This window comes from Phalacrocorax carbo, chromosome 2 (assembly GCF_963921805.1).
Source record: "Phalacrocorax carbo chromosome 2, bPhaCar2.1, whole genome shotgun sequence".
Taxonomy (NCBI): Eukaryota; Metazoa; Chordata; class Aves; order Suliformes; family Phalacrocoracidae; genus Phalacrocorax; species Phalacrocorax carbo.
The window spans coordinates 122,615,414-122,642,966 of NC_087514.1; the positions used below are offsets into that span (position 1 = coordinate 122,615,414).

The 27,553-nt window shown below is 38.5% G+C and overlaps 1 protein-coding gene across 1 annotated transcript in view; it reads left to right on the plus strand.

The window, feature by feature from the left end:
• Positions 1-27,553, plus strand: part of OSBPL10 (oxysterol binding protein like 10) — a 121,909-nt gene that overhangs the window by 9,491 nt on the left and 84,865 nt on the right. Inside the window, exon 2 of the mRNA XM_064444220.1 lies at positions 25,848-26,023. Within this exon, the coding sequence (XP_064300290.1) occupies positions 25,848-26,023 (176 nt within the window). The remainder of the gene's footprint in view (positions 1-25,847; positions 26,024-27,553) is intronic.

Consider the following 27,553-nt stretch of genomic DNA (forward strand, 5'->3'; position numbering starts at 1 on the left):
CCACACCACCATATTGGTTCTGAATAGGTTGCTACAGCTTTCATTCAGATAGAATGATGCTTTCATGTAAGGGACAAATAAACACTGTGGGAAAACTTATGCACTGGAGTCAGAGTAGTGTGTTTAACCTCACCAGGAGAGAGGTGTGTGTTCTTCTAGCTTTGGAACATAGAGAAAACCTTCCTAGTAAAAGGAGAATAGTTTAAGCTAGTACAGGCAAGACCCGGCAGTCTGCTGCTATTCTCCTTAAATTTACAAAATTAAAAAAAAAAGGGGGGGGAGGGAAGAGGGGAAATGGCCAATTTCTGGTCTGTTGCTGCTATTTGGAGCTGGCAGGGAATTGAAGACTAGTTGTATCAGGTTTCTCCATACTGCTTTTATCATGGTTATAGGAGGAAGATAATGAACTGTATCATGAAAAAGACATTGCAGTGTAAGCAAGATGGAGAAGCAAAAAAATGTTTTATTCATTGCTGCAAGCATTTGGGCATTTTGTACTGGCACAAAATCCTCTCCTGAAGGTGTTTTTGGGTTTGTGTGTGTGGGTTTTTTTTTTTTTTGGGGTGCCTTATTACAGTAAGCTTTTTATAGAAACTCCTGCTTTTGAAAACGGAATAAAGAGATTTGTCTTTTTTTTTTTTTGAGTGTGTGAGTTTTCTTTTCTTTTTCTTCTTCTTCTGCTTGTGTTTTATCTTACCTGGTTAGTAGTCTTTGATTTTTGTGGCTCTTGGATTCATGAGTCAAACCTGGTCTTATTTTTATTATGCAAGTGCAAGGAAAGGGTAGTTTGGCAATAGAACAAGGGAGGAAAGAAGAGATGTAGAAAGGTGGGAGAGGTTTAAAAAAAGGTGTTGAATCCTCTGGAGGAGGACTGTTGGAGGGGGAGTAAGACATGGAAATTGAGGGAAAGGAGGAGAGAAAGAAGTATGTACTGAACTGAAGACAGCACAAGGATAGGCATTTACCAGTTTAAAAAAAAAAGTCTGGAAATCATATAACATGAATTCAGAATGAAGTCTTGAAAACCCAAGTGAGATAATTTGCTCTTACTTATTAATTTTAATACTGCCATTAAGAGTGGCATACAAGAAGTATAGAGGAAATTATCATTTTCTAAACTGCAGAATGCACAGTGCAGTGAAGATTATTTTCTGGTTTTGCTTCCTTTCCTGCGCTGCCTTCCATAGCAGAGCTCATTTCAGGCTCGTAGATGACTGATGTGAATAGGAGCCAGAGGAAGCTACTGACAGCGTCCACCTGGATAAATATTAACGTGCCAGACTTACCTTTGCCCTTTTAAACACAATATTGTTTATGTGGGAATTCAAGCATGTGTGATGAGGAAACTGTTTTCCTGGTAAAGGTTATAAGTATTGTTTCTTCATTTCTGATTAAAACAATGAGGATCTAGATTTTTGTAGAACAATGTTTTTAGAAATATATAAAGCAGCAATCTAATGCATAAATGTCTTTTGAGGTACTTGTTGCTTGCAAATCTAAATACTCTTTCTTCAGAAGGATCATGGCTAATACACTTTGTATCTCACAACATATTGATGAAACCACCCTCTCATGGACTCTGTGGACTATATACATATGTTTCTAAGAAACAGTGTTGGCAGGATACTCTGTTGTGAAGATGGCTGCGTATCAACTGTCAGGATAAAGACCAAACATAGAAACATAAACTTCTAATTTCAGTCAATGAATTGGTAGTCCTAAGGCAAGTCAAACCCTCTTGGACTGCAAAGTATTGGCACAGAAGACTCAAAGTTCCAGCTATCCTAAGATGATGCAGCTTGTAAAGAAGGTCTGGTTTCTGCAAAACTTTGCACTAGCCGGGGTGGAGAAGGGATAGACATGAGCCAGGGTAAAGAAAATACTGCATGGTCTTGGATATGTCAGTTCTTCCCAACCAGGAACTTTTAGACTATGGATTAAAAAAAAAAAAAAAATAAATCAAAAGCTAGGAAGAACAAGCAGAAAAGACGACATAAAATTAAGAACTTCAAAAATTCCCAAAGCAAGACCTTAACTTGCCTTTTGTATTTTTTCTTCTATGTAAATATATATTAAACATACATGCAGCTCACAAAAAATGACATTAACATAGCTGATTTCTCAGCCCCTTGTATATGAGAGTGGAGTGAATATTACTTGTTGAACAGGTTCTGTCAGTGAAATATTTTAAATGAAACTTGCAGTTGGGAGAAATGCCAGTGTTCATGTGGTTCAGTTTTGAGAGCCTAGATGATAAGTTATCTGCATCTTGAAAGTGAAAAATACCAGAGGCTATAAACACTACAGTAAAAACACAGAACAAACTTAAACCCAGATGTTTTATTTCATCAACTTGCACAAAATTTACTGTCGAAACAGATGTGTTCAGAAAGCATGTCTGCTAGAGAGTGTCTGGTAGTCCATGTATTCCCTTAGAATATATTGTAATAATATGTGTCTAGAACAGCAATAGAGAATATACCCTCAGTGAATTATAGAAGTAACACAGTGTGGAATGAGGGAAGAATGAAGAATTGGTTGGAGGACTGCTGTCTCCTGGCATCATGTATATGTGTCTCTCTACCTGGAAATTACCTTTAAAATTTTTGTGTTGCTTTCGCAGGTGGTAATCAGCTCTTGCGATGTGTTTCTTCCACATAAATTATATGAGTAATGTGCATAGGTCCACAAGCCAAAAATAGCTAGATGAACGTGAGGCAGTGCTCAATAAAAATGAGGAAGCGAGATTCTTGAATACAGAAGCTTTGTTTTGGCATTATAACACTGATGACCCAGACTGATGAAGACAACACAGTTCAGATGAAAAGGTGTTTCAAACTATTTTACTTGTCTGTTTTGTTAGAAACGTTATTAATGCTTTGAACACGCTGTAATACATTAAAGAAAAAAATGACATCAGTGAGCTTGCATTCTTGTCAGTATTGCAATAAATTACTTAGTAAAAATAAAATACTAAAACTAAATTGCAGTATGACTGTTCTCTCTCCCCCCCCCCCCCCCAACTTTTAACACCATATTTTGTGGTGACAGTGTTTTCTTTAAAAAAGTTTTATTTTTCATCTAAGAGTACCATAGGTACTTTACAAAGTTTGAAGAAGCCTCAGATGTGATGCTTACACTACTGAAGTTAGAGGATAAGGTGCTTGATCTCTAAGCATGCCTTTTCTCATTAAATCATTGCCAGGTGTAATATATATGTTTTTCTTGGTGTAAAACTGAGATCCTCAAGTGGCTTTAATTGATGACAAGGTGGTTTTCAAATCTAAACATTAATCTTTCAGTTTACAGGAGGGTTATTATATCTTGAGGTTTCTTATTTCTTGATGTTTTTAGCTGTGCACTAGGAAATAATGCTGAAGAGTTGCTGGCTCCTGGCAATGACTCTTGCTGAGGACAAGGCATTGCAAAACAAGGACGAACTATGAAGGTCTGGCAAAGAAGTCAGTGAACTGTGATACAACATCTATAAAACTTTGCTGACTCAAGGCAGCTAATTGAAAATTTATGCTATAATATCCATTGATGGGATGTGGTTATGCTTTGAACCTCATTGGATTGCATTATTGTAATACACTACAGTCAGTATCTTTCTCTTGATATGCTCTTGTTCTTAAAAAGTTGACTTCAACAAAATAGCTTCTGAATATTGAAAAGATGTCAACTTGAAATCTGGTTGAGCTAAAAATAAACTAGGAATAGTTTTGGATATACTTGAAACTCTGCCAATTTAAAACATATAATGATAATATGAACTACTTTTATTTGCCAGTCCTTAAGATAATGTGTACTGAGGAAAATCTTACTAGTACAGTAATCTTTACTAATACAGTTAATTCCTGTTGTAGATGATCTCTCTGTAAAAGTTCCATGGATTTATTTTAAATTGACTGTGCAGTCTTGCTGTACTTCTATTTCCACCCCTCCGTTGCCAGCGCCTGTATTCTCTTTGGTTTGTTCAAGTTTTTTTGGACATCCTGAGGCATTTCTGTAATTCTGTATTCTGTTTGTAAAAACAACAGCTATAATTAATGCAAGTCCTGTCCAGTTAAGTCTACATATATGTTTTATTTATATTTGCCAGTCTTCATAAAGTGTGTCTGCAATTGTTCCACGCCAAGTAAGGAATGCAGTTTAGTGTGCCAAGTGACTTCATCATTGGGGGGATAGAGAAATGCAAGGGATCTGAAGGTTGCTGATAAAATGGTGCGGTTCATATTTTTCTTTTCTCTCTCTCTGGGAGGGAACTTTAATCTAAACATGCTTTTGAGGCTTATTTCAGAATATCCTCTTCTCCTCTGAAGTCCCAAATTGCCCTGGCTAGGGGAAGATTGGTAATTTTCCCCAGACACGAAAGCTGGGGCACCTGACCTGGGGGTGGTTCTGTCTAGCTGGGTCTCTTTTCTCCTGGGGGAGAAGAACACAACCAGAGACTAAAACACCAGAAACTTCTAATCCCTTGGTTTTCTTCTGTCATTAAAATACTTCCTAACAGGACTGCTAGTTCCCCCCCCAGTTTTTATATTTTTATAGTAGGAACCCTAGTGAAAATGTAATTATGCTGGGAAAATTACTTCACTGGTACTCTTATTCTTCTTTTTTAATTAAGGTACTAATTTAGACTTGATAGTCATAAGGAGCTATGAGAACAGCCAGTATCTTGAAGCAAAGCTCTCAGATGTGAGTACAAACAGGAGGATTAGTTGCAGACAGTAAGCAATTGATAACCTGTCGGTTATGATAGGCTTGTTCAGTGGCTCTGCCCTTCCCAAGGGAAGGGGTCAGAGGTTCAAAGTGCAAGTTTCATTCTGCAGCTTTCCGGTCATCCAGTGCTTTTCTAGCCTTTATGTCCTTGTGTGCCCTGTGCTGCTGACGGGGGTCAGGTGGGTGATACCCGTGTTTTGGGACACCCTAGAGTGTTTTGTTGTGGTGGTTTCTGATGGATGGCTGCTCACAGCCCTCCTTTGGGGCACTCAGTGCTATGTGGCTGGAGTTCATGCGTGCCTGAAAGCTCAGACTGGTGTCAGTTGTTGAGCTATACTGAATTAATGCACAGCCCCTGGGCCCAACGGCAAAGGATAGGTTGCAGGTGTGGCATAACTTTATTCAGAGCGGTCGTTATAAATGTTGTTGGCCAAAATAAGTCCTGTAATATATGCTGTAATTTTGCTATGCTCTGGACTAAAGGCTGGCAGATCATTCAAACCTAGACAGAGCTCAGGGCTCCCTGTAGCACACTCTGTTCCTCTCAGTGTGGGAAAAGTGCTGAAAGTGTCTCCCTGGGCATGACCTTTTCTAGAGGGGTCAGATGGCTGTGAAAAGTGGTAGGAGGCTGAGGTGGATGCTGCTTGGGCACAGAGGTTCTGGTGGGAGCCGCTGAGTTGCAGGATGAGCTGCAGGAAATAGCAGGACCTTCTAAGCAAATTGTAGCAGCTTACAACTCTTAGCTAAGAACTTAGGTTCTTATCTTTTCTCTATGCTAGTTTTTAAATGGAAGAATTAGAGCCCTGAGGAGAAGGGTTGAACAGATGCCAGATATAGTCTTGCTTCTTCTTGCGCTGAACAAACAGGTTGGCAGTTGAATATGAAGCTTTCCTTTAGGATCAGATAAATGGTATGAATCCATCTGTCCTCCTTCTTGTGTTCTAAGGATCTCTCTCCTTTCCCGTTTATTTGATCTTGCTTTTGAAACTGTGATGGCAAGTGTAGGGGGAGTAGTGCTGTAGGAGATGGACCAAAGAGAAGAAAACATTTGAAAGTAGGAAGATCAGATATGAAAATGTTACCGGTGCTAAAAAATTAAGAGATGGGTGAGCTGTGACCTCAGGTTCCAGAGAGGAGGCTAATGACATGAAGCCTCTTTGGGTTTTGTTCCCCTTGAGCTTAAAAATGGATTTTTCAGAAGTGACATTTGAACAGATTGAACACAAGAGGTGTGGAATAGGTCTCTCAACTGAAGGAGCTGGAAAGCTTAATGGAACTGTCAGTAGTAATAGAGAAAGCAGCTAGTACAGGAAAAAATATAGTACGGTTTCCCACAGACTGCTTATTTGAGATGGTGTCAGGACGTCAGGAACAGATGTCTGAGAGACTGCAACTGCCTACTCTACTCATGTTGAGTTTGAACTTTCATGAAATAATTCCCTCAACTGGATTTAATTATTGGAATGCTGAATTGCTCACTTTTTTTACAGTTTCATAATTCTGATATTTTCCCTTTAACTTAGTTCTGGAAATCTGAAAACCAGTGGATCTCTGCTCTGGCAATTTATTTATTATGTCTACTTTTTCTGTGCTTACATTTTTGATTTGTGCCCCCCCCAATAGAATTGTCATCTATTAGGTACTTGCACTAATTGTGATGGGTCCCTTCTGTTTTAAAGATTATTTTACACTTACGAGTTGGTTTTATTTCAACCCCCTCCTGCACCCTTTCTGTATGCATTTGCCACCACTGGGTTCAGAGGTTCACTTAAGTTGTGGCATGTTAGTGCTGCTGAAGGAAAAAATGACCACCGTATGTCTTTCCCATCAAGGGAAAGTTCTGTTTCTTGAAATCCCTGCTACTGAATTTCTTCCCAAAATTCTTCTTCTGCATTGTTTCCTGCTCTGTCATTTTTTCAGGGACTGACTGCGTAGTAAGCAGGCTGGCTATTGCAGTTCAAACAGCAAGCTTTACAAGAGGAGTCTAAGGAAACCCTTAAAGTGATTGCTGGTGTTTTAGTCTGTTACGAAGGACTTTTTCCTCCAAATGTATTTAGGTTGTGGGTGTTTGTTTGGTTTTTTTGTTTGTTTGGTTTTGGTGTTTTTACAGTCCTTTTATCATACTGTCAGCTTGTCATTGCTCAGAATGAAATGAAAAGCAGAGGGGGTGCTTTGTCAAATGCTGCAGTGCAGGATCAGCATGAGTACTGAAGAGTGTGGTGAAGGCAGGTAGTCGGGTACCAAAGAGCACTGCAGAATGGGAGTGACCTTCAAATGTCATATATCTGTTAGAAAACAGGAGTTAAGAGTTGGTGCTCCCTAAAGTTAAGTAGTAGTACTTCTTTACAATGTCTTCTTTTGAGAAATAGTTAGTTTTCAGACATGGATGATTTAAAAAAAAAAAAAAAAAAAAGCATCTCTCTGTAGTTCCAGTTTTCAGTTGGGACTAACATTTCTTTTGGGATATTTTTTCCCCCCTGTTCTTTTGCTTGAGCATTTCTGATTATAATTCGGGTGTCTCAGATACAATGAGTGAGAGGAGTTACTTTGTTGGGGAATGGGGGGAAATAATGGTAGGCAATCTGAAGCCCTCAAATTATATCTTGTCTGTTTGAGGTGCTGGATAAGAGAAACTGACAGCTAAGGAGCAGCATCTGTTAAGACTTTGCAAACAGTTGATAACATCTGGGAATAAACTAAAAGAAAACTGCGAACAAGTGGTTAAATAGAGAAGTACTTAACACAGCATTGATTTTTATCATAATTAGGGACCAGGAAAAAAGCTAGAAGGAAAAGCTTTTTGAACTGCACTTGAAGTCATTAAAATAAATTCTAAGTCATTACTGAAGAGAACTTAGTGCAGTAGAGTAATTTTGCTTGCGTCTGATTTTTAAAGCTGAAGACTTCTAGTAACTGAAGGAAGACATATTGTTTATAACTGCTGGTTGATGAAATGGTTAAGCTAAAACAACTTGATCTTTCCTCCTTCAAAATATCCCTGTAGCATTGCATTATTATGACATAATGGAGGTTCATAAGGATGTTAATAATGTAGCCTAAACATTCAGGCACTAAAAGTAAGATTCGGGGTTATAGCTGGTGCTAGAACCATTAAACTTCAGGTCTAATAGAAATCTCACAACTTGATGTTATTTCCCATCACATGGAAAAAAGGCTGCTGTTTTGCTGTAATATATTTGATGCTGGTTTTACCAAAAAGGGGAGAGCATAAACCTGGCCTGAAAGAATCTGTGAAAATCTGAAGTTGAACTAGAAGCAGACTCTAAAAGATGGTTTATTTGTCTCATTAAGTTAATTCATTGTTCCATGGTTTGATCTTATACAGGCAGGTGATTCTGCTTTATACCATTGATAAGCAGTGATGTTGTCAGCATGTTTAAAAGAAATTGGTTTTGCTATCATATTTCCATTATAGGCATTACTTCTTTAATACCCATGTACTAGTTTATTGCAGAAGTGAAGAAGTTAAACTTCTCTTTCGAAGCCATTGGTTCATAGTTGTTTGTAGTTTAGAAGTTCATAATCTCAGTTATGGCAAAGGAGCTCTTTTTATTTGTGTGGGAGGGTGGATTAGATCAGCAGTTTCTGAATTGCTTTTATAACCAGCGTGATTTTAACTATAGAAATGACAGCAGAAATTATATTAAGCTTTTAAAAAGTTACTAGTGAGTTTGTGCCTTTTTGTAGAGCAGACTGATTGCTTTTGTATTAAAAATGATGTCCAATTTTATTTAAAAGTACCTGCTTGCCAGCTGATCAGCCAGTATGACTCTTCTCAGTAATTCAATAAGATTTAACAAGGGATTTGACAGAAACACATGTAATGTAGGAGGGTCCTGAAAAATATCACTTCTCGTAATTTTAAAATGGAAATTGATGTAGTACTGAGTATGGTGGAAACTGATTTGGCCGACTACTGGTGCCAGGTGGTATGAATTGTTCTTACTATCTGTTTTCTTTGACTTGTTTGATTTGTATTAGTAAAGTATTGTTATTGTGGGAGAGGCTGTGTTTTCAGCCTGGGAGAAAGTTGTTGCATGTAATTGCATAAAAGCTTACTTTCTAGGAGTATGGAGTAGCTGGAAGTTGATAATGGGGCAGCAAGTGAGCTTTTCTGTGTGCTGGACAAGCTGTCTAATGAGGACTGCTGTGTATGGTGACTTAAGTGCGCGACCTTGTCATGGATGAGTGGAACACACCTCACTCAAAAGAGAGAAGTAGCAATATGTTTTACTGAGGTAAAATAATAATTTGCCAGAGTTCAGTAAATTCAGTGGCATTTAAATGTGGTTTAACAGGTTCATTAAGTTTGGTGGCAAGGTTCACCATATTAATTACTTCATGGAAGAAATGTACAAAGGAAAACTGAGTTAGAATCGAGTTAGAATGTTTCACACAGAGACCGGAGATGCAAAGAGTAAGGAAGATCCTCCCATTGAGTCATGAGGTTGAGTGGACCCCCTTGCTTTCTAAACTTCCTAAGGAACCTAGGTGTGGCTAGGTCCAGTCTTAATCTCAGACTTGGGCAATGATTTATATCTAATGGAATTATAATCACTGCATAGATAATACTATTGAGTAGCTACATCGATTAGTAATGTTTCATTAGTATTAATTCAGCATGCTATCAGTCACTTCCTAAGGATCTGTCATGGGTAAGGGATCTCTCCACCTTGCGTAAGGAAGCTTCGGGTAAGGAATCTCAAACCTTGAGAGTCATCCCTGCTGAAGGGGGTGTTGCCTGGCCTGCAGTCCAGCTACAGCTCAGGGAGAGCTTCAGCTGGGCCCCTCCTGATTTACAGAGTGAAGTCATTGGCTGCTAGTCAGTAATGTAGACAAGATAGATGGCTTCATTTTAGCTCTGGTATCTTGTTCTGTACTTCGGTTATGTTGCATTTTTGGGTTTCAAAACAACCTTTTAAAATAGTTTTCTGAGGCCCCTGCACTCCGTTTGTTGTATGTGAGCCAGGAGATTTCCAGCTCACGGTTCACTACAGGGTGTGAGGCCTGTTACTCCTTAGTCAGCCTGAACCAAAGTACAGCTAGGGGTCAAGTTTATCTGTCTCAGACCTACAGCTGAATGTATTGGCCAGTGGTTTACATGTAATGCTCATAGCTGCAGAGGTCTCTTTCCTTCTGGATGATGTCTCTGCAAAGTTCCTCTTCTACCCGAAGACTGACCTGGCTGGGTTATTCTTCAGCTAACTACAACTCTTATTATTGTATAGACTATGCTGGGATGCGGTGGTAAGTACTGCTACTGGCCATTGATGGGAACAAAGAAATGAGGGTGACAGAGCAGTAGTTCTGACATGACACCAAATAGGGGAAGGCTAGTTCAGCTGGACTAGGTTTTCAAAGTGCAAATCAGCAATGCTTCCTTGGGGAGGGAGGGTGAGAAATTAAAACTGGTTTTCACTTGTGTTTTCTAAGGGCAGTTCTTTTCACTTTGCCCCGTTATGTTCGTGTAACAATTTGCTGAGATTTTGGGGGAACAATTGCTGTTTATTTTGCACCATTGCTGTGGACTGTGGTATAAATGTGCAAGTCATTGTATTTCTATCTAAAAGTAAGTGATTTAGAGATTAAAGGACTCACATCTGATGTGTAACTTTTTTTTTGTTTTTCCTTTTAATTTACTGATCATAAAGAAATTGTATGTATTGAGTCATGCCAGAGATATGTATTATCTTCAATAAAGTAGTTCTGGATTGGAATTTTTCACATAGAATTAAATAATTACATGAGAATGTCTGTTGTGATTTACTAAGTCTTCATCCATGGAAATGCATCATATGTAAATCAGGTTAAATACAACTTTTGGTAGGGTTGTAGCTTTCCAAGGAATGTCGTGTTCTTTAGTGTCTCATACCAGTAACTTGCACAGAAATAAATATCTCTGACTTTTCCAAATAACAGTGTTGGAAAAGCAGATTAGGAGAACAAAATTTAAAAGTTACTGCATAGTTAAGAGGAAAAAATGAACATGTCTTATGTCTCTTTGTGGGCTTTTATAATGATTCATTAGCTACAAATTATTTTGCATATTCTAGTTGCTGTCTGCTGATATAATTAGCATGAATGTATTTTGTGGTTTGGGTCAAGCTGGTAGATGGTGTCTGAAATGACCTCCTTTGCTTTTGTGGTAGCTTGTACCAACTCATTTCATGAGATCAGAAGATTAGCCACTGTTTCACCTTCTAACTGCTGAATGGGGGAGACCCATTCCCAACTCTCTGTTTATAGAATTATAGAATCGTCAAGGTTGGATAAGACCCTTAAGATCATTGAGTCCAACTGCTAACCTGTCACTGCCAAGTCCACCACGAAACCATATCCTCAAGCACCACGTCTACCCTTCTTTTAAATACCTCCAGGGATGGAGACTCAACCACCTCCCCGGGCAGCCTGGTCCACTGTTTGACAACCCTTTCGGTGAAGAAGTTTTTCCTGATATCCAACCTAAACTTCCCCTGGTACAGCTTGAGGCCATTTCCTCTTGTCCTATCGCTTGTTACTAGGGAGAAGAGTCCGACCCCCACCTTGCTACAACCTCCTTTCAGGTAGTTGTAGAGGGCGATAAGGTCTCCCCTCAGCCTCCTCTTCTCCAGGCTAAACCACCCCAGTTCCCTCAGCTGCTCCTCATAAGACTTGCTCTCTAGACCCTTCACCAGCTTTGTTGCCATTCTCTGGACATGCTCCAGCACCTCAATGTCCTTCTTGTACTGAGGGGCCCAAAACTGAACACAGGATTCGAGGTGCTGCCTCACCAGTGCCGAGTGCAGGGGCACGATCACTTCCCTGCTCCTGCTGGCCACACTAGTCCTGATACAAGCCAGGATGCTGTTGGCCTTCTTGGCCACCTGGGCACACTGCTGGCTCATGTTTAGCCAGCTCTCGACCAACATCCCCAGGTCCTTTTCTGATGGGCAGCTTCCCAGCCACTCTGTCCCAAGGCTGTAGCGTTGCCTGGGATTGTTGTGACCCAAGTGCAGGACCTGGCACTGAGTCTTGTTTAATTTCATACCGTTGGCCCCGGCCCAACGATCCAGCCTGTCCTGTTCCTTCTATGTTTTTTTTCCCCTGGTTTAGGAATTTGAATTAGTTCCCACGGAGTTTGTTAAAGACTAGAGAGGATCCAAGGGATGGGTTGGGACCATGCAACAGGGGAAAAAGGAAGGAAAGGTAGCAGTGGTGAGCCCTAAGTTTGGATGAAGTCTTGCAACCCGCTGAGCTGTAGACATGACGTGAGGTTAACTGCGCCAAGTTTTGTGAAGAAATCCTAAGATATGAAAATGTAACCCACACTTGGCAGTAAGCCTGGCACACCGGTTTCTGAGGAAGAGGGAAGTGATCGTTTGTCTCAGTTAATACTTTACTGAGGCCTGTTTCTGATCACTCGTTTACCAGTCATGCTTCTTCCTCACTCATTTAATCATTGTAGTAGAGGTTGTGGGTCAGTGCCATCAGCTGCTGTTTTTCGTCATGTGACATAGTGATACACTATCACCTGCCATCAGTCCATCAGTTTCACTGAGCACAGGAGTTCGGTAGGTGGGTGGGTTGGTTGCTGCCTTGCAGGGGTGATGATCTCTGGCAATGAAGTGGAGGGGAGCAGACAACGGGAAGACATAACAGCTTCTTCTGCCAGCATCCATTAGTGGCACTTGTGATTTGGAGCCTGCAGGTATTCAGTAATAAAAGTGACTTTTAATATTTTTAAATGGTACCTGTTGGAAGTTTTTGAAGATTTGGAATGCAAAAATATCTTCTGAGAAAGCACGCACAGAAGATGGAATGCCTTTACAGACTCATTTAGATTCCTGTGTATTTTTTTACTATTTCCTTGCTTGCTCTACAGAAATGAATTTTTTTTTTAATGTATTTATTATCTTGCCATAGTGTTTCTGGCACATTACTCTTCCAGGAAGACTGGGGAAAGCTGGAACTAATACCTCGAGGCTGATGTGACCGGAGGAGAGCATCCTAGGTGTGTCTCATACATCACCAAGGAAAAAAGAGGGTGTTTTTTCTGCCTGCTGATCACGTTTGAGCATAGCAGGAATGATATACTCCATCACTTATGATACTTGCTAGTGTTGGAAATAGAAAAGACCAAAGGAGAATAACAGAATCATCAGAATTTTCTCTACGGTTTTATCCCTGCTGATAAATACAATAAAGTGCTCTGTCATTACAGTAGCCCTCAGAGGGTATGGTTTAATGAGGTTTCTTGAACTGAATTAAGAGCATGTTGTCAACAAAAGGGGGGCAACCTCCTTGCATGCTTCTCAGTGTTCCTCGTTCCCTCTTACTTTTGCTATGACTGATGTCCTGTTGATCGCATGGTAATGGAATTCAGCTTACTAACATGGCGGAAAGTTAACCTGGCCAAAACAGATTAAAAATCTCAAATTAAGTATATATTGGGTGTGAAGTGGGTTAACTTTCTTGTTAAGTACTCCAGCTTCAAAGTACTCCAGTTACATCTTTGCTGCTTCTAGTACGTGCTTGCTTTATCTTTTGAAATGCTCTATGTAGCTTAAGAGAGTTATATGAATGTACTGTCAAAGTGTGGTCTGATGTTGGCTTTTTTTGTCGGTCACCTATTAAGCCTTAGAAGAAGTAACCACCTAGTTCTTTTCTGTAAGGATATGTTAAAGATGTTGATGAACTAGTGTTGGTGACAAGTGGGAAAAAATCCAATCTTCACAAACCGAATAACTAGCCTATAGCACCTATAGGCCAGCGCAGGAGAGTCTTTTGCTCTGGGTGGTGATTGGAATTCTAGCTAGGAGAGTGGTTTATTCTTGACTGTAGTGTCAAATGATTCTTCAGATTTCTGTTTACTTAGTTTTGCATAAATGTTCTGAAAACCTTTTGGCACATCCTGTTGCCAAACTGTTCGCTTGTCTACTCCTTCATCCCTCCACTTAATTTCCTCTGTAAATTGTCCCCCACTTGTTGGCAGCAGAGTGGTTGTAATAAAACTGAGGTGCTGTCGCCATAAACCATGACGTGTGACTGCTCTCATTAATTTTCAGCAACATCTTTCTATTGAAAACTTTTAGGTTGGTGACATTTTTTTATTAAAAGAGTTTATGAATCCTATCTAACCTTTTATATTTCACGTTCAATAATTAAAAATGAGGGAAGAGCTAAATAACAGTGAAGACAGTTCAGTGATTTAGCTGTTTTATTCATTAATTACAATATATAAAATAGTGCAGATTCCATAGCGTAGAATTTACAATTCAGTTGCATGACTGAAGGTACTTTTCCTGTGACTTCGGGTTTTTACAGTCTTTCTTAAAGCAACTTTTGTTTCCGGTAAGCAGTAAAAACAAATTGGAAAGAACCCCAATGGCCAATTTGCTGGCGTTGACATTTACTCCTTTTTATTTATATGCAGGTCAACTCCCTGAAGTTTCCTGACTTACCACTACAGGTTCTTGCTGTTTTGCATGGGACCATATTCACCTGTGAGGAACACACTCATTTAAGGTTCACCTGTATAGATAATTTCCCTGGCTTTTAACTTGGAGATGTGAAGCCCAAATACTTCGGGCTGAGATAAGACTCCTTTTGTCTGTATAATTGGCTCAAGTTATGATTTGAATGATATTTCTAATTTCTGTTCTTTCATTGTGACTTTGAGCAAAAAGCAGCACTTAAGGTAGCTGAAAAACTCTACAGCTTTTCTAATTGAAGCTAGAGTAGGCTTGTAATTTGAGCTACTTCTATTTGCAGTCTGTTCTGTGGTCTGATTACCTGAATAGTTTGCCTGATATTTCCACCTGGAGGTGTTTGGGCCATCCCTTGGTTTGTCATCCAGCAATTGTCTCTTCCTCAGCTTCAGTGGTCGTGCTGTTGTTCAGGGTCACTCTCTGTTCCTTTGTTATTTGTTTCATTAATATTTCAGTTGGTGAAAGTATTTTATCTCCAGGTGAAATCCTAAATAACATCAGGTCCGGCATAAAAACTCGGGGTCATATTGATTGTCTCATAGCTGAGTGCTTTTCTGTATACAGTCTGTAATTCTTGGCAGCAAAAGAGTGCTCTCAAAATCTGCAGATGTTTGATGTATTAAGGTGCCTCCCCTAGAAGGGACATAATATCCAGTAACAGTAATACGGGGTTGAGCTAGGGTTAATTCTTACCAGTGAGGAATACAAGTTGTTAGAGAGAGAGGAAGAGTTGGGAGGCACAAGTCAGAGAAACATAAACCAACTACCTTTGTAGATAAGGGTTTGATTGTTGGTACACCATGAGAGGGAAGTGATGCGAAAGTTTAGGATCGGGCCAGTGGAAGATATTGTGTAGTAGACACAGGGTGTTCGTGAGGGTTTACTACTTCCTTTCTACATTTTATGTCCTTTTAGTAATGGCATCCATTTCTCTTAAAGTAGTTCAGGGGGCAGGCTCTAGTTGCCGAAGGTGAAGGAAAGGGGTGTGGGGGTATTTCAATTGAATAGATGCATTTGTTCAGCAGCCTCTTTCAGGGGTGTGTACGTTTGGGATTACAATTTGCAGCTACTAAATTCTGGCAGAGAATTTAAATGATGGATGATAGTATTTTGAGATAAAATTATGATTTAGACCTGGCTGACTCACACAAATTCAATGGGATGTGGTTTTCTTTAAACTCTGTTGTGTGGTGATGCTGATACAAAACGAGCAATTCCGGCTTCCTGTGAGTGTGTGTTGTGGGGACATCATATTAGGTGACTGAGTTTGCTACTCTCTCATTATGTTGCATGAGAACCAGGCTGTCAAATGGATATATTTGATTCATTTATGGATGTTGTAATAGCAAGTACCAGAAAAACCAAACTAAGGTCACATCTTCTCTTGTCAGTCTGTGAAGTCTGCAGAATGTGGCAAGTGGCAGACAGAAATCTCTGTAAAATACTGCCCTTGGTCAAATCTCACTTCATTATTGATCTGTCTTCGTATATGACCTTCCTACAAATGTGTTCTCTGTATGTGTGTCCCTACTTAAAGTGAGACTGTTGAAAGAATAATATATAATAGTGTCAGTCACTGTTGGACTCATTAGTGCTCTGAGCAGCTGTGTTCACAGTGGCTTCATTCAGTGCTGCCTTTTTGATTACTTTCCTCCAACTAGGTCTGCAGGATACTTATATTTTCTTAGTGTGTTCAATGTATGTTGTAGAGCCTTTAGTTCAGTGATTCAGGCTTCCTGAACTTGTTATTCGGCTTGTTAGAGAGTTGTATTTTTGTTATGTTAGGCCGTCTTCTAAACTGTTTATTTCATGCTGTATTTTGTAAAGTATGTTGTGAAGGATGAGTTGATGTTAGGCAATAAGCGATTTTTGATGTGAAGTGTGCTTGCCAAACCTGTCAAATCTTATGGAACTCATTGCAGAAAGTGTCAAGTAAAAAAAGTGACATGTTTTTGTGGAAGGTCAAATATTTCTGTATTGCCTGCAATTTTGGTATGTTTTTTTTGTTACAGAGAAGAATAGGCAATAAGATTCCTGGCATGGCTGGCATAGTTTTGGGAGAAATTTTAAACTTTGTAGTGATGCAGCTGTTTGCTTTGCAGTAGTTTTGACAACTGCTAATGTCAGTACAGAGAATAATATGGAAAAGCTGCTTTCACAAGCTAGATGTAATTGAATATCTCATTTTGTATATGTGTATTTTCTTTATTTTGGGGGAAAACTCAGATTTCCCCCCCCCCAGTGTTTAGTGATTTTTTTTTTTTTTTTTTTTTTTTGTTATGGTACTGAAAGCAAATGTGTCAGTTTTTCTGATTTACTTACTACTTCTCACCTAGTTTGCTTGTAGGTCCTCGTAACAGTTGTTTCTCTGGATAGACTTAAGGTACTTTCCTGCTAGAATATTCCTTGACTAAGCAGAGTGCATACATTCTACTCCTTTGCATCTTCTTGGGATGACTAGGGGAAATCTGAACACTTGAATGTAAAACTCACTTTAGCTAGATTTTGGGAAAACAGAAGATAATTAAAAGCATGATTTCTGAGAACTGCCTTGTTTATTGGTGGGTTGGTGGTTTTTTTTTTTGCTAGTTGGGACAGACCAATACTGCATAAAGACTTACTTGGAGCTGAGAATAGTTGTCCATGCAGGATCCAAAGTAGGTTTCTGTAATATTACTTTCTCAAAGGAGCAAAGTCTTACTCCTGGATAAGGTGGAAAGGTGGGATTGAGAGAAGACGGGCCAGACACCTTCCTTAATTTTGGTGCCCAGATGACTGCAAATGATTATCCTGTGGACCTGGCTTCAGTGAGAATCAATATAGCAGTGGAATCTTGTGTCATGCAGAGCACTGCCTTCCCCCCTAGTTGTCTCTTGTACGTTTCCTGTATCTTGTTTTAGAATTACACAGAAGTGTGTCTTTCTAAAGCTTAATGTCCTTTCATTACCTGCAAGTTATTAGAAACAACATGGAAGTACTCTCTTCTTGTTTTGTTTTAGGTCTTGATTGTTTTTCTTAGGAAAATATATTTTCCTTCATATCTGGAAGCTCTGCTTTTAATCTCTGACCTGAATCGAGCTGGATAATAACATTGCCAGAATTTATATTGCAGTGGCCCATTTATTCCCCCAGTTATGTCACTGCTAGCCTTTTCTCTCTGATCTGCAATACAAAAATTGAAGTCTGCTTCATTATTAAGGGATAGTGAATTTAGAGTAAATAAAAAGGAAGGTGGCAAGGACTCCTAAATGACATGAAGTAGCATTGGGTAGCCAGCCAGTTTGGTGGGCTGTAAGCAGTAAGTGTTGTTTATAGCATCAACCTCAACTGTTTACTTTTTTTTTTAAACGTGTTTGCCCCTAAATTGCAATTGTTACCCCTCAATGTGTCCATGTTGTGCTAAAACATAGCTTTGTATGACAAAGGTACTTTTCCACAAATCTGTACGCATTCTAAGCCTTATGGGTAAAAATGGATGCATTATTATTAAGCCTATTTTCCCCCTCTCAGTCCTAAGAAGCAACCCCATAGCAACTCTGTTTGAAATTAGAAAACTAATATTGATATTTATCCTTACTGTTGTCTCTTTTTACTTAAATAAAATTTGGGGAGCATGTCTATTGCTGACCATATAGGATTTCAGACCATTAAAAGTAATTGGCATGGCAAGCAGAAGTTGATGAACTGATGAGCTGGTCAGTAGCAACTGTAGCTTCTGCAGATGCTGAGAAAGAAGCGATGTTTAGGTTCATAAAGTGGGGTTGCTTGTAAAGATTGACTGGAACCTGACAAAACAGGAGAGGAGATTTCTCTTAAGATTTTATTTGTGTGTGAGTTCTGTGCATGTTAAAATCATGAAGGGTATGACAATCAGAAATAAGCAGTCCATCTATTAATTGTGCATAATAGTTACTCAATTTCTTATCTCCATTTTAGATGTGGAACACTTCTAAAAGTATCCAGCAAACTTTAATTCAGCTTGACATTTGTAATAATGCAGAGAAATTACTGCTTTAAAAAAAAAAATCCAGTTTTCATTCAGAGATGCTCAAAGTCAGTAAAGCTTTTAATGAATACTGTGGTTCTTACGTTTTGTTATGTTAGAAAATGATGAGTTGAGGAATGTCAATGCATAAAGGATGTTAAACAGTTACTGAAATGTAAGCATGTTCTCCCAACCACCTGTCTTTAAATGACAACTTTAGAGATGATTTTTAATAATAGTCCTTGACTGTCAAATGTGTATGCCATGCTTTATCTTTATTGGCATGAATAATGCCATTAATCTTATGGCTCAAGGTAAAAGAGGAAAAAAGAATTAAGCAGTTGCATAAATGTCACTTCCAAGATGGCCTAATAAGATACAGTTTCCTAAAAATGAAATATTTCTATGTGACATCTCATTTAGTTACTGGAACCATAAACTTTGCTTTTCTTTGGCGTAGTAATTTACTTTCTATCCTATAATTCTTACCTAGTATTTTCAACTGCATTAAAGAAATCTATAGAATAATTTGGTTCCTTATTCTTGAAAATGTCCTATTTTTGAGGATTATGGAATCACTGAAAAACATGCCCTGGCAGTGGCTGAAGGAAAATTAGAATGGAGTGAAAGGAAAACATGTGTTTGGGGACTCAGAAATGTTGAGAACAAAACGGTAGAAGGAGAAGGTAGTGAAATTCTTTTGTTGGTGAGCTGCTTCTGTTCTTGAGCTAATTTAATACGGAAATGTGTGGTGGAGCATAGTATTTGTCACATTGTCTGGAATAAGGAATTCAGTAGTCTGAGAAGGGGAAATAAATGAATTTGTTACTTTTCTAATATGGTAGGAAAGGTGGTGTTGCCTATTAAACTTCTAAATCAGGGTTAAGACTTTGCTGTTTCAAATCAATGTATTTTCTCTGAACAGTTTGTATTTTTATGGCTAAAGCAACATAAAAAGGAGATCATAAAGTACATATTGTTAGACTGGTTTAGGAGAAAAGGTGTCTGTGGAAGAACTAAACTGATGTTGAGAGAGAAAAGCTCCTCCGTCCCTCAGTGAGAAAGTAACCGGGGAAAAAGTCTCCAGAAAGCTGAAACTCGGGCTAGCCTGCTGTAGAAACGCAGCATGCCTCTCCATCCAGGAGCAGTTGCTGTGTTAGGTCATCATATAATGAAACCCATTTTATCACTTGGCGATTGTGGAAGATTTGCCTTTAGTTGAAGGGTTTGTCTATGCTACTGTGCAGTATTTGGGCATCCGTACCACTTTTAAATAGATGAGCTCTGGATTAGACAGAGTCCAACTATGAAACATGTATTCCAATGTAGGCTAGTGTATGGACCCATGGAAGTAATTAAAACAATTCTGCTTTCCGGAAGAGGTGAAGTTTTAGCAGATTGAATCCCTAATTTAAGATTTGACTGGGATTGCAGTTGTCTAGTTGCAAAAGTCTTTATATAAAAAAAACCCCTATCACATTATGGATTCAAACTGGAAGTTGTACACAATCTGGTCCAGAAAGCTAACTTAACTGGGGAAGAAAGGTGTGGGGAGAATTCAAATCTCTAGGAATACATTACACAATAGAAAGATTTGGTGGTACTACCTGAAAAACTTCTTGGGTTTAGAGTAGTGAAAACTTATTTTCAGATGGTTGGTTTCTGAGATGTGTTCAGAATATGGGGAGAAAAGAAGGAAGTTATTTTAAGAGATGGTTTTTCTGCTGGGAGCATATATATTTGGGTGCACTGCAGACTTGCATCTGAGTGACAGCTTCAATGAGCAGTGCACCATGTTATGGATGTGCAATTGAAATACTGAAATACCTAGAAATGTTTTGGTTTTTTTTTTTTTTTTTTAAAGTATGTGTTTCCACTGGAGAATATGGAAATGCTTAATTTGACTGGAAATGGGAAAATGAAAATTCTTAAATCCAGAGAGGTGAGTCATGGGAAATATTCATATTGTGTGCTTCTGACATTTCTGGGTGTCTTTTTAAATTTTTTTTAATTTCCTCAGACTGGAATAGTGTTGGAAACGAAAATTTTCTTATGGAAGACCTGTATAGCTGCTGTTCCCTGTTGATAGGCTCTAATGGTAGACCATTTTCATCTCCTACTACATCAGCAGCATTTTATAACTTTTTAAACCATAGTCATTGCTTTTCCTTAAATTCTTCTTGAATGGGGAACTAATAATAAATTATTACAATACTACATAATTATAATATTAACATGATATAACCATTACTATTATAAATGCTCATATTAGTGGAAGCAGAATCCAGTTGAAATAGTTTATTGGTACAGTGTTTGAGCCACTCTCCTCTTCTCCAAGAATTCAGAAGGCAATGTAGTTACGCTTTCTAATGTGTCATACTTGTTCTGCATGACTTTATTTTTTTTTTTTTTTAAATGGCTGTCAAATTGAATGGATAAAGGGGTTAGGAATGAAACATGATGAGTGTTTAATTGAGACAGATAGTTACAGAATTTATAAGACTTAGGATTTATTCTGAGACAGCACTGATTTTGAAATATGGCAAGTAAAACAGAAATAAAATGTCATCAGGCCATATTGACAAACTCAGGAGTAACTTTAAAAGAATCTGGTAGTGTCAGACAGTTTTGGTGGGTATTTTGGGGTTTGTTTTTTAACTTGATAGAACAGCAATAAAATTTTAGTTTGCTGAGTACAGCTGAATGTTTTATCTTATTATTGGTGTCAGTTGGTAATGCATCTGCATTTGGTTGGAATGGCAGAGGGGGGTATCCTGGTGAGACCCAGCAGCTTGAGGGAGGCTGGGCCAGAGGAGCAGGAAGCCTCTGGTTTGAGTTGAAAGTGAGAAATCCATTGGCCAAGGCTTTTCTTTTGTGAAATGGCCTGGTTTTTCTTCCCTGTAATTTTACATACCTACTTTGAACAGTGCTTAAGTATTAAAGCTGCTTAAAAAGTGTTAAAGCATTGATTTTCTAGCTTACCATTAGATGCACTCTTTTAATGAATATTAATTGAAAAACAACAAACAAAATGATGATTTGGTCCAATTTTGGAATAACTGAAAAATTAAGCTGTCGTTTGGAAGTGTCTGTCAGTAACAGTTATTTTATGATTTCTGCATAGAACTTATTGTATGCCTAGTACAATGTAACTTGACTCTGCTACCTCCTACCTGACTGTTCTCTAAAGGGTATGTTAGTTTTCATCAATGTTAATCTGTAAATCCCAGAAATATGACATAATGGATAAATGTGTGCTCTGTGAGCAAGGCCAGTAAAGAAATACAGGCTAAGGTGGCAAGATCAATCAGTTCTGGAGAGGCTAGTGCTGTGTTTTCCCCGGTGTGCAGAACAGATTACTTTTACCAAAAGTTAACAGTTAAAAGATATCCACGTCCTTTTGATACAGTTACATGGGGCTTCTAAAATGGGACACGTACCATTCTCTTACTTCTGTTCTGATTTATATATATAAATGCTTTTCCGTCCTCACTTAATCAAAGGATCTGGTCTGCATTTCTTCTGCATTTTTGTGATTGTCTGAACTGGGTCATCACTTGGTCTGTGATGCAAGAAAACGTTCTTGAAAGTTGCTTCTGTTTCTTCTGTCTCTCTGTTCCTCCCTTCCTCCCTGCCTTCTTTGTATGAAGTCGTGCACTGCTTGATTTGACGTTTAGTTCCATATTCCTTCTTCTGGCTTTTCCTATCCTTTTAGGAGTTTTCAAAGTGCTTCTCTTGTGAGACTATAGTTGTCTGTGCACTTTACTCCTGTCTATCTTTTTCTGTGATGCCACTGTGTGAAAGGTGAGAGGGTCGTTGCATATCAAACCATAACTCTTGAAAAGCAAATACTTGGTTCTGTGAGATATGAACAGTGTCATGGTCAGGGTGACTCTGAAAAGGTCCTGAGCTCTCCAAAGTCACAGGAAAGCTATTTTGTTGACATGACTAGTTTTTGTTGGGCAGTTGGGACTTATATTTCTGTAGATAATTCTCTTTTCTCTTGCAACTTTCAAATTCAGACATAACTTATTCATCTGGGACAACAAAGAAGGCAGCATACTTGAAGCGAGAGATGTGAAGTCTTGCAAGAACTGATCACTTTTTTTTTTCCCTTAAGATCACTGCTTGAGTTGTACTGGAAACATGTTGCGTGCTTTTACAGGCAACTAAGACATCATCAGAAGTACTGAAAACTGAAGGTACAAGGCCAATGATCATGTTCTGTTTTTCTGAGCTTATACATAAAATAGAACATGGTTGGCTAGAAGGTCAAGTTGTCATCACAGCTACAGCAGGAGCGTTAAGGATGTGGAAGGATGCTGTCTCTGCATATGTGGATTTGCCCAAGTCGCTGCTCTCAGATGTCATTATGCTGGTGAAGGTGTATTTTGTACTCAAATGGCTGGTTTCTGTCCCTGGGGTAGCATTATAGCAATGCAAAGCACATCTTTATGGAGCTTACAGTCATTCTGGGAATGCATTTCTGGTGTAGTGTGCAAAAGTTTCTGAGTTAAAGTGCTCGTAGTGTTTATGTAACTTAACAGATTCTGTTCTAATAGACTCAGAGGAACTTTTTCCCCCAAATCCTTTGGTCTCGATAGGAGAAGGAAAGATGATTTATAGTGTGGGATTTTTTTTATTTATTGTTCCTCCTTTGTTAATTGTTAACTGTAATAACGACATTGATAACTTCCAAGGTAGTAATCGATATAAGATGGCCTGATAACAAAGGCTGAAATAAATGATTTGTACCTGAACAATAAAAGGCCAGTGAAATTGTAAAGAGCATGGCACAGGCTCAGAATGAACATTGCTACATATAAAGCCTAGACTTGTTTGCTAAACCCAAAGAGATTGTTGAAAACTTTTCAGTTGAATGGAGAGAAACACTTGCTCTAGGGTCAAACTACTGTGTCATTTTCTCAGGGGCACGCCATGGCTTCTGTCTAGTGCTCTGCTTTTTCTCCTGCACATGTAACTGATGTTCCTAAAATGGACAAGGAAAACTGAGAATGAGTGAAATGAAGATTTACTCTGGAATGTGCAAGTCTGACTTCTTTTTTTATTGTATGATTTCCAATTTCGCTATTTTTCAACTGCAGTTAAGTGCATCATCTCTCCCCACTAAGCAGCCTGAAGAGAAAAACTGTTTTGTAGGTGGGAGAGCAGTATTGTACAATCATTCAGAAGGCAAACAAAACAGGAAGGTGATGGGCTGGGGTAATACAAGTCAGTAAGGTAATCTTCTGAAATTTTGGCAATTTCCATTAAGGGCCTCCTTATTTTTAACACTACTATTGAAAACATTGTGGTGGTTGGCATTCAGCTTGCCATCTCTCCAGTCCGTTTCTTGCAAGGTAAACTGTAGAGAGGCGGTGAAGACATGCATTTCATGATTAAAGAAGGGAGGCTTTCTATTTGTTTAGTGAGGGAAGGAATGCAGAGGCACTTATGGGAGATGTGGGAGGTGGACTCAGGGCACAAATGAGGGTTAGTGATGCACTGGCTTAAAATAATTTGACAGGGGTTGTTAATCTGTGAATTATTTTAAAGAGATTTTGATCTTTGTTCTGGTGTGGAGGTGGTAGCAGTAGAGTTATGGATAAATGTGGCAAAGGAAGGTTGCCCAAGCAAAATGTCTGAAGCTTTGTAAATCTTAGGCAATGACTGCTTGCATCATGTCCAGGTTTGTGTGGCGTGAATAGAGATGAGTGCAAGAACACCAAGAACCTCAGTGGGCTGTGAAGACAATCCTGGAAATATTCTATGATGGGAGAGGTTAGAGGTGTTCTGCATGTGAGAATACTGAAACAGGGCCAAGACAAAATGTCATTTTCAAAACAGTGCAGCCGCTTGAGCAAATTTGGGATATACAAAGCTACAGAAGTCTGAATAATCACAGTTTCTGAAATATTACACACAAATTCATGTGACCTATGCTAATCCTATCTAGAGGAACAATAGGAAATAATATGCATTTCAAATGTCCACGTTAGTGGTAATAGCCAGATTGTTAGGGCTGTTTTTTAATAGAAGATAAGAGGGTAACCTGCATTTGTTTTATCTTCACTCTGGTCAGTTGCAAGTATTAACAAACTGGCCATATGAGCCAAGAAGTTGCTGCCTCCTCTTGGCAAAGAGTTAAATAGTTGTTTTGTGTAAGCATACGTGATTTCCACAAGCAAATGGAATTTAAGGTCTGTGCTGTTGTGAAAGATAGATTTTTTTGGAGGGAAAAAGAGGAAAGTTTGTTTCCTGCACTTGAGACTGACACACTTAAGTTCGAAACACCTTCACTTTTATGTAGTGCACTTGGACAATGCAATTAGTTTATTTTTGTTTGTATGATCTTGCAGTCCTAGCACTTGGTTTATTGTGGAATGGCTTGTGTTTGTCAAAACTGAGTGAATGGAGACTGAAGTAGGGTAGAGAAGGGTGTTTTGTCTTTCGTGAGAGGAGCCTGTTGCGCCTTCCTGTCCCCACAGAGCTATACTGGAACAAAATTTTATCATCCTACAAACAACAAATGTTATTTGGCTTAGTAAGTTTAAATATTAAGAACTGGTTTATTTTGAATCCATTTATTTCTACATGTTCTCTGGTTTTACTGAAGCATTTAAGCATTTTCTTTCTGTTTCAACTTCCTGAGGCTTTCCTCAGAATCCTGCAAAAACAATCCAAGAATAACCAGTTTAGGAATTAGATAATCATCAAACTCAAGTACCTTCCATTTATAACTTATGATTTATTTCTCTAGTCCATCAGTTTTGTCACACAGGAAAATAAAGTCCTGGAAAAGTTTTTAGGCAGACTTATTACTCTTGCTCTCCCTTCCCTCTCACCCATCTGTGCTTCCCTTCCTCTTTTTTTCCTCAATGTACCGTGATTCTGAAAAACTTTTTTTTTTTTAAAAAACCTTTGTGGTTACTGGATTTTCACTGGCTGAGTATTTCCTGATCCTAAATATATGATCAGCAGTAAAAATGTTTTTTCCTTGTTAGAATTTATTAACAGAATGACCACATAGGATTTAGACTTTACTTCTCTGTCCTTCTAACTGTTTTCTTATACGAGGGTGTCCATACTTCCTACCTAGTACTTACTGGGAACTGAACGTTCAATTGCCTTGGCCAGTTTTAAAAATTACACTGGAATTTGAAATATTACCACAAAGATGAAAATACCTTGGCATCTTTAATTGTGCTGATCCCTCTGCAAAAACAGTGTCACCTTTTCAAAAGACTAGCTGTGGGGAATTAGAATGTCTTTGAAAGGTTATAAATGGAAAAGAAAAAAAAAAAAAAAAAAAGGGGGAGGGAACAAAAAACTCCAAAACAAGCAGTCTTCTGCTTCTTCAGTGGAAACTCTTAGATTGAAAACACTTTCCTTGATTTTGTGTGTTGTATGTGAACCTCACCGTTAATCTGAAAGAAAAATGAGTAAAATAATATGTCACACATACCCTTAAAAAAACAAACCTAATGACCAAAATAACAGTACCTTACAAAATTGAGTTATTACAAAAATAACTTTAACCTCATTTGTTTGTTTATGATTTTGATTTAAGATCAGTCTGTGCTCTTATTTGAGTAAATGTGTGGAAAAACTCTTTAACAGAAATACTATACAATTGCGATTTCTTTGAACAGGTACTTTGTGCTGGACTTTGAGACGGGGATTCTGCAGTATTTCGTGAATGAACAAAGTAAAAACCAGAAGCCACGAGGAACCTTGTCTTTAGCTGGAGCTATAATATCACCCAGTGACGAAGTGCCGCACATGTTGGTGGTCTACTCTGCTAATGGAGAGATGTATAAGTTGAGAGGTACAGTGCTGCTTAAAGTGCCGGCTGAGTGATTCTTCTCTCCCATTCTGCTTCCGTGCCTCTTCTCTCATATCGTGTTTCTCTTTACTTCCCTATACTGTCAGAAAGTAGTGGTTATACAGATTTAGTGTTACCTGCTATATTATAAAACACAGTTGAACAGTAATTTGGAGTTAAATATGTGTGAATTTACAATATATAGACTTTCAGGCCTGGAAGATAGCTCAAGATGCCTACTATAAGCTGTTATTGTTCCATTTTGATTGTACAGTATATCTTGTTTGCTTCCTAAGGAAGAGAAAGCTGCTTTCGTTGCTGTCCACAGTATAGCATTTAATTTCTTATATCGTTCTCCCCTGCCACCATCCTGCAGATATGTGCAGTAATGAATCTGCTGATAGGCTAGAGAATGGAAAAATGCCAGTGGAAGGCTGTTAAGTTACTCTGTTCTTGTCAGTCTTGGGGCGGGGGGCGGGAAGGAAGGCAGTATACTGATTCTAAGGGATTTTCAGTATGGCTGATTAATCTGGATACTTTCCTATCGATCTAGTTTATCAGAAAATAAACTGATATTTTTAAAAAAGTGACATGTAATGCAGTGTGACAGAAGTTTAAAATCATGTTAGTTTTATTCTGACCACAGTTTATCAGTTGGCTAGCAGGACAGGGTATGTGGGACTGCTCCGTGGTACAGTGTGTTGCTGTTTTATATGCAGCACTGAAACACAAGAACAAACCAGGGAGAGTTTCTGTTAAAATGTTTGGAACATGCACAGCTAGAAATCATGAACACTTCTGACTTCATTATCATGCTTTGCCAATCACTTGAGGTTATAAAATACTTGCAATATGCTGCTTTTAATTTAATGAGATCTGTGAATTTGATTCAAAGCAGTAAATCATTTTTATGGTGGGTCAATAACCATTGAGATACTTAATAGCAGAGGAAGTAAGAGAAAATATTTACTGAAATTATCCACTCAATATTGGTATTCTTAATTAGGATTACTGTAGTAGTGGTTTGTTTTTTAAAAAAAACCAAACCAAAACCAACCAACAAAACCCGAAGACAAACCTCTCTTAAATATATTTATTAATGTTATATTCATATTAATATAATGTATGCTAATACTATTAAACAGGAGCCATCTGATATAGACTGCAGACAATCTTTTCAATAATTTAAAAGCTGTTTTTATAAGATGTATGGAGGAAATTGTGGTTTTCATTCTTGTGTCTTTTAAGTTGAATGCGAATGCAGGTTTAAAGAGAGATTTTGTTGAACTACATTAAAAGAGAAGTACTTAAGTATCTGGGGAACTGGTAGCTTGTCTGGTAGCTGATTGACAGCCTGAGTGTAGAGGTTTTACTGATTTAAATTCTATGGTGTGGCCCTTATCCTTCCCAGAGACAGAGAAGTCATCTTGAGGCAATTTTGCTTTTAATAACACTTGGAGGAGATAAGCTTAAGAGCCTTCCTAATGGTTATCTCTTCCAACTGGCTACAGCATCTTAAGTTGAGGTTTAGAT